A 7447-nucleotide genomic window follows, 5' to 3' on the forward strand; every position below is an offset into this window, starting at 1 on the left:
CGCCCCCCGCCGCCCCCTGTCCCCCCCCCCCCCGCCCCCCCGGGGGGGGGGCCGGTGGGGGGGTGCTCCGACACATCCGGGACTCCCCCCCCCCGTGTATGGACTGGCAGCCTCAGGACAGTGGAGGGGGCTTCCCTGTGCAGCCCTGGGAAGTGTGGAGGCAGGACAGCATACATATCTGAGCCCCGGCTCCAGCCATGCTACTGGGCTCCCCTCTGCTCACTGTGCCCCGGGGGTGCAGCGTGGGTGTGCCAGCCGCCTGTGCACCTGGGCCTAGCTGCCCATCTGGAGGAGACTGGTGCCTGCCTCAGAGGGCTGCTGGCAGGACGGACTGATGGCTGGAAAGTGCCCGCTGCAGGGCCTCTCCCCGGGGTATGCCCCGTGAGTGCCGGTGCTCTTACCCTGTCTGGTCATCGTTGGTCTTCGCTGCTGCCACCCCACTCCTGACCTGGAGCCGGCACGCAGGCTGGCATGGAGTGTTCAGTGCGTGTCTGGATGGCAGATAAAGGGAAGAAGGTAGAGCCCCAGCGCGGGTGAGGCGGCGCAGGGCCAGGCTCCTTACGGGGAAACGTGCGGAGCCGGGCATAGTGCTGGCAGGGGCAGCAGGTGGGGGCTTCCAGCAAGGGCAGGAAGAGCTGGGCAGGGTCAGACACCATTTCGCGGGCCTCCCTGCTCACAGCATCCTCCGGGTCTGAGTCCTGGAGGAAGGAAGAAGCCGCACGATTGGCACTGACCCAAGGGGGCTGGGCCTTCACCCGTTCCTGGCTCTCCTGTTCCGGGCTCGTGTGGATGGAAGGACTACGACAGTCCCACGTTCTGGATCCCCCCGCCCATCCCATTTCTCTCCAGGCACGGCCGCCGTGGAGGAGCTGGAGGACTTTATCAACAACATTAACAGTGTCCTGGAGTCCCTGTATATCGAGATCAAGAAGGGAGCCACCGAAGACGACGGGAGACCAGTCTACGCACTGGTGAGCGCGCGCCGGCGCCCTCTGCTGGTGTCCGTGCAGGACTGCGGTGGGTGGAGGTGGCAGTGCCCGTTGCAGCCGCCCTGCCGCGGGAGACACACACACTCGACACACTCGGCCTAGCCTGGCCGTCTGGCCTACCGGGTCACCGGCGCTGCTGTCCGTGTCCTGTGCCGTGATGAGGGCCGGGGGCTGGCAGCTCAGTGCTCACTTCACTGCCCAAGACGGGATTTGTTTGTTGACAGCTAAATGCATGAAGTACCTTCAAATGTGTGCAATGCTAGCATCAAAGGGAGGAAGGTGGTTTTTCGTTTGGAATAAAATGTGGACCCTGTGAGAAGAAAGAAGGTGTGGGGCGCTGGGATTGAGAGCCATCGGGGCCTCCTGGCTGGGGAGCGAGGGGAGAAACAGGGTGGAGCAGACAAGGCCCCCAGTCTGGGCCAGGACACTGCCGTAGGCCCCTCTAAGGAGACCAGGCTCCCACCAGCCAGGCCCACCTGAGAGGGGCGCGGCCAGGCGCTCATACTCGTCCAGGGCAGAAGGGCTGTGGTGTCAAGTGACTATGGATACACTGGATTACATCGGTTAATCAGAGCTGTTCACTGCTGGACTTGTCAGTGCCTTTTGCACGTGAATCTCCGTTCAGTGTGCAGACAAGTTCCCCAGATGTATCTGGGTTTGGAAGGTATTACACCACCTTCGGAGTTCTGAGAACCTCTGAGAAGCAGACTAGAGCTAGAGATAGAGGTCTATCACATAGGGACTGGTCACAGATCCAGCTCTGTGGCCGGCAGCCCCTGGACATCAGTGCTCAGGTACCAGTGAGGGGCCCAGCCTGACCACCGTGCTGACCTCTTTTGTAGGTGAATCTGGCAACGACTTCTGTTTCCAAAATGGCCTCAGACTTTGCAGAGAATGAGCTGGATCTGTTCAGAAAGGCCGTAAGTACAGTAGCTCCTGTTTAATGGCTGGGCTTCTTCTGGAGAACCTGCTGTCTTCCATGGTCAGGATGGAAACCGTGATCTTGGAGGGTCACCACTGCTGTCCCAGGTGGCTGTGTACAGGGGGTCACAGCAGCTCACTGCCGCCTGCTGATGATGGGAGGGCGCCACGGAAGGACGAGGCAGATTGGCTTTGCACCAGGCCTCCGGGTGTGCAATGCGGGCCACCAAGTGTTATTGCCTGGTGCTCGCACCATGGTCCGGGCCCGCAGCAGCAAGCTTGCTAGAAAGGCTGAATCCCAGCCCCCACCGCCCCAGACTGTTGGATCTGGGTCTGCATTTTAACAAGGTGCCTGATGGGCTTTTTCCGCAGTCTCGTTGGAGAGGCGCTGCTGTCTCCCCAGCATCAGTGCGTTGGCTCAGCCTTCCTGTCACTCGCCCGGCTGAGCACTGGCCACCACAGTGGTTCTCAGCCGTGGGGGCATCTTCTAAGGACCAGGACATAAAGACAGTCGAGACATTCTGGCCTCATCCAGATCTGGCCAGTCCCGGTCTCTGGTGACTAGTCTTACAACCGTTCCTTTCTGAGCCTCCTCTGGGGACCGTCAACTCCCCAACTCCCGAGCGTGCCTGCTCCCTGCCCCTCCCTGGCTCTGCTGTCCCGTCCTGTCTGCCTCCAGCTGGTCCCCACCCCTGATGCTTCCCCGTGTGGGGTGCCGCCTCCATTCATCCCCCAGCTTCTCTCCCTTTGGGGGGGGCGGGACGAGAGAGGATTCTTGATTGGAGCGCATTAAGGTCCGTCATTTGGCATGATGTCGCAGGCTGAGCACCGAGTCAGAAGGACGGCCTGTGGCTGTCGGTGCCCTACGTGACCAGCCTCCTGAAAGAGCGTCTGGGGGCCCAGTTCTGCCCGTGGTCAGGAGCGGTTTTGCCACCCTCTCCCCGCCAGGATCGGGGTTCTTGCTCAGACATTGCTTTTACCGATTTGATGGATAAAGGTGGTACATGTTGCTGTCTTCCAGTTGGAACTGATTATTGACTCGGAAACTGGCTTTGCGTCTTCCACGAATATTTTGAACCTGGTTGACCAACTTAAAGGCAAGAAGATGAGGAAGAAGGAGGCGGAGCAGGTGCTGCAGAAGTTTGTACAGAACAAATGGCTGATCGAGGTAGTGCATCCCCTGGTGCCCCAGCTCGGCTCACTGTTTCCATGACAAATTTCCCTCCCAAACCACACGATCTGGTGGTTGTCCATTGAGCTGGGCCGTGTCAGGTGCCTGACCTGCTTTCACGCTCACCGGGACCCTATGGGAAGAGCTCGGAGCCTCCTGCTCGCTCCCATGAGGGGCCCGCAGCACGGCAGCCAGAAGTGCAGAGCAGGGACCGCACCCAGGCTTGGGGCCTTGGGCTGCAGATGTGGGGCGGAGGGCACGGCTCTGGCATCAGATTTGAGCCTGGTTCCTGGCCGGGGCAGCGGGAGCCCCTCTTCTGTGAGCAAGGAGGAGTCCTGTCCACAGCCCGGCAGGAACGGGATGGCCGGTGTCCAGCGCCTGGTGCCGGGCTCCCGGAGGATCGCTGTCCTGGTGGTTCTCACCGTCAGTGTTACACACGATTCAGGGCCTCTCGCTTAGACGCTGGCTGGAAGGAGCCAGGAGGATGTGGGGGCAGGTGCTGGAGGAGCTGGGGATGGCCAGGAAGGGACCAGATGGTGCTGACGTCTCCGTTTCTAGACCCCGTGGCTGCCACTGCTGACTGGAGCAGAGCAGATGTTTCCGGGCTTTTCCCGCAGAAGGCAGTGCTGCTGCCAGGAACCCCGAGGCTGGCTGTCCCCATGCTGACCCGACCTCAGCCGTGGCCCTGAGTGCCTGTGACTGCGCCCGGCGTGCTCAGGGCAGCCCTCCACTTCCTCATGCCGTGGTCAGAGCCGCAGCTGGGGGCCGCTGCTCATGGTGCGGTGCTGCGCCACATCCCTTCCGGGGAGAGCCTGCCTCGGGGCACGTCCCGAGTCCTTGCTCGGGGCCCACTGCAGCCTCGGGTCTGCCCCCTGCCCTGAGATGACCGGGAGCCCCCGGCTCTGGTGCTGAGCCAGACGTGCCGCAGCTGCATGGCGTGGGTGATGTCCCCGGTCTGGCGGGGGCAGAGCCCCATCCAGGCCCGGGCTTGGGTCACAGCCGCTCCCAATACCTGCTGTGTCCTGGGCTCTCTTCCTCTGTGGGCAGGCCCGGCAGGAGGGAATGTTCTTGGGCAGTACTTGGGTGCTAACCCACTGAGCTACGACTCCTCATGCCTTACCGCCCGGCGGACGCTCCAGCCACGTGGCTGGGACCAGGGCTGGGCCCGGAGGGGACGTTCCAGGGGGACAGGACTTACTTCAAAATTTCTCCCAAACAGACAAGGTGTACTTGCTCCTCATGGGGAGGTGAGAAAATCCTGGATTTTCAGGAGGAAACTCACTGTAGTCACCTGCTGGTCCGCCCTGGAGCCATGCGCTCCGTGCAGCCGAGCACCTGCTTTGGCCCTGCAACTTGTGCACATCCAGGGCACACACAGGATTGTGTCCCAGTGGCGGGGCCTGGGAGATCTTGGAAGGTTGGGTCTTCTTTGGGGTTAGGGCACCTCGCCTGCCCTCCCTGTGACAGGGTCCCTACAGGATTGAGCAGGGTCATGAGCGATGAGGGCCAGGCACACAGTCCACGTTTAGTAAATGTGACTCAGGCCTGACCGGGAATGTGAGCTTGTTCAGCGGGGCCTCGGGCATTCCATGGTCTTGGCGCTGGGTCGACTTCACCTTCCCTGGGAGTTTCATCACCAGGCTGCCGAGCGCGGAGCCCCACACTAGGCCTGGGGACACGAGCAGAACCGGGCCTGGCGCTGCCGCCTGGGGCCCATGGTCTGGGAGGGGCCGGAGACTGGGCAGGCGGCTTGCTGAGGTCCAGCTGCAGAGCGGAGGAGACACAGGACACTCCTCCCCAACTGAGGCACTGACCCTGGAGCTGAAGGCGGGACAGGGATACAGAAGGGCTGCCTGGGGGAGGCCTGCAGGGGGGCTGTGGCCGGCCTCGCTCAGGGGGCTGCTGGCATCTCCCCCCACCCCCGGTTCACGCTTGTGCGGCACAAGTGAGCTGCCGAGGTAGGGGCACGGGGAGCCTCACCTTGGCTTCCTTTTCGGTCTCGGCCTAGGTTTTGCCGGCTCGCGGCTGTGCCGAGGGGCCGGCGTGGACACCTGTTGGCCGGGGCTGGTGGAAACGGGCCGCGAGGGGCACGCAGCCCTGAGCAGCTCCCTGGGCCGTGCGCCTGCCGGGCGGGCGAGGGGCCGGCGAGCAGGGGCTGAGCCGTTGCCGCGCCCCGTTCTGTCGTGCAGAAGGAAGGAGAGTTCACGCTGCACAGCCGGGCCATCCTGGAGATGGAGCAGTACATCCGCGAGACGTACCCTGACGCCGTGAAGATCTGCAACATCTGCCACAGCCTCCTCATCCAGGTACCCTACTGGCCGGCTTGGCGGGTGACCAGAGGGCCTCCGCTCGGCTTCGTCCGGGGCCAGCATGCGCGTGCCTACCTGCCCTCCCCCGGTCCCTCAGCTCTAGGCCGGGGCTCTCAGAGGCCGCGGGTAGCCCGTGTCATCCTGGCGCCGGCGTGGGAACGTCTGGCTGTGGGGACCGCTGCTGTGCTGCTCTGCGCGGCCTCTCTGCCGGGGCTCCCCTGCGGGCGGGCCAGCGCCGGACGCCTGGGGTTCTTCCCCGACTCCTCCCTCTCCCGCGCCGTCAGCTGCGCTCCGGGAGCCTCTCTGCACAGCTCTCCGGGAACTGATGCCTTGGGCTGGCTTCCCGGACGCGCGATTTCTGGCACGGCGGACACGTTTTCCTAAAGCCTTTGCTCCACCTTTCCAAACGGCCTTCTGGAAGGCTGAAGCCATGTGCTCGGCTCTGCACGCTCGGAGGGCCCTGTGCTCTGGGAGCCCGAGTTCCTGGGGTGGCCTGGCCCGCCGTTCACCAAGTTCTGCCCATTAGAGTTCTGTTTAAGATTTTTATTTGCGAGAGAAAGAACACGGTGGCGGGGAGCGGGTGGGGGCAGAGGGAGAGGGAGAACCAGGCTTCCCACTGAGCAGAAAGCCTGCTGCAGGGCTCCATCCCAGGACGCCTCATGACCTGAGCCACAGGCAGCTGCTTAACCCACCCGGCGCCCCGCTGTTAGAGTTTGGAGTGTCCTCCATCTACATTCGTCTCTCGGAATTCTTTAGTAACGATTCTTACATGCCCCTGTGCTGAGGGCTTTGGGGTTCTCCGTGTCCATCTCAGGCCTGGAGGACAAAACTCTGGAGCCTGCTGGACCTTCTCCTCGCCCCTGTGGAAGGGTTGTGAGCTCAGAGGGGTGCACGAGGCTCCATGGCCATCCCCTTGCTGGTTTCAGGGTCAAAGCTGCGAGACGTGTGGGATCCGAATGCACTTACCTTGTGTGGCGAAGTATTTCCAGTCCAATTCCGAGCCGCGCTGCCCCCACTGTAATGACTACTGGCCCCACGAGATACCAGGTTCGTGTCCCTGTGGTGCTCGGGGGCTGCCCCCTGAGGTCTGGGAGGGGCTGGTGGCAGGACCGAGGGGACACCTGGGAATGGGGAGCGCTCAGGGCTCCGCACGTGCAGGTCTGTGTGAGCAGGACCCGACCCGCCAGGCTGAAGGGTCTTCTGCAGCATGCGGAGGCCTTCCCGCTCGCACACTTCCCAGGGCTCTCAGAACCCAGGGGAGCTCCCAGGGACGAGGCCCCCCCACCCTGGCAGCCATCCCCGGGTGGGAGGTGACCCCCGCCTTCCTGGCGGCAGCATGGTTGGGGTGGGGATCCGCAGGGAGGGGGGAGGACAGAGCCCTCGGCAGGCGACACGTAGCTGTGGCCATGAGCTGCTGCTCACAGTACCTTCTGGTCTTTTCTGTGCCCAGAAGTCTTCGACCCTGAGAAGGAGCGGGAGGCTGCTACGTCCAGGGCCACCAAGAGGTCCCTCCGGTCCCGGCAACACTAGCTGGTGCGCTGTGGGGGGCTGTAGAAGAGCTGGTTTGGGAGAGAAGCGGCGTGTCCAACCCACCTGCTTTGTGTTCACGTGTGAGCAGGTTTGGAATAAAGTCACTAAGGGGTCCTCGCTGCAGCCTCGGTCTGTGGTCACGCACCCCAGGAGGCTTCCTGTGGCGGCTGGTCCTCTCCTGGGCTTCCGGCTAACGGAGAACCCCTTGGCTTGGGTCCCAGCCGGGCAAGCTGGCCGAGCTCCTCCCGCACAACACCGGCCCGGCGGCTCTGCCTCAGGCCCCCGCTTGGGTCCCCTGTCCCATCAACCCCGGCCCTCCCCAGCCTCCCACAGTCCAGACCCTCTGGCCCAAGATGCAGCTTGCCTGATGGCTGGGGGCTGCTCTCCTCACTGGGTTCCTCCACCCCTGCCTGGTGCCGGGCAGCCCCGCTGTCAGCCGTCCTTCGGCCTAGACGCCTCCACCCCGGCTCTCCCGCACTGAGCCAGCCACAAGCCCTGTCCAAGCGCCCTGCCTCCTCCACCCCCGC

The 7447-nt window shown here is 63.5% G+C and overlaps 1 protein-coding gene across 3 annotated transcripts in view; it reads left to right on the forward strand.

The window, feature by feature from the left end:
- NSMCE1 (NSE1 homolog, SMC5-SMC6 complex component) overlaps positions 1 to 7034 on the forward strand; it is a 73188-nt gene extending 66154 nt beyond the window's left edge. For 2 of the 3 annotated variants that reach the window (XM_059415087.1, XM_059415085.1), the window contains 6 exons: positions 850 to 971; positions 1832 to 1909; positions 2932 to 3078; positions 5271 to 5387; positions 6317 to 6437; positions 6841 to 7034. In XM_059415087.1, coding sequence (XP_059271070.1) covers positions 850 to 971; positions 1832 to 1909; positions 2932 to 3078; positions 5271 to 5387; positions 6317 to 6437; positions 6841 to 6920 — 665 coding nt within the window. In that variant the 3' untranslated portion in view covers positions 6921 to 7034. The remainder of the gene's footprint in view (positions 1 to 849; positions 972 to 1831; positions 1910 to 2931; positions 3079 to 5270; positions 5388 to 6316; positions 6438 to 6840) is intronic. The other variant, XM_059415086.1, reaches the window with a different exon arrangement.
- Positions 7035 to 7447: the final 413 nt, after the last annotated feature.

This window comes from Mustela nigripes, chromosome 11 (assembly GCF_022355385.1).
Source record: "Mustela nigripes isolate SB6536 chromosome 11, MUSNIG.SB6536, whole genome shotgun sequence".
Classification (NCBI taxonomy): domain Eukaryota; kingdom Metazoa; phylum Chordata; class Mammalia; order Carnivora; family Mustelidae; genus Mustela; species Mustela nigripes.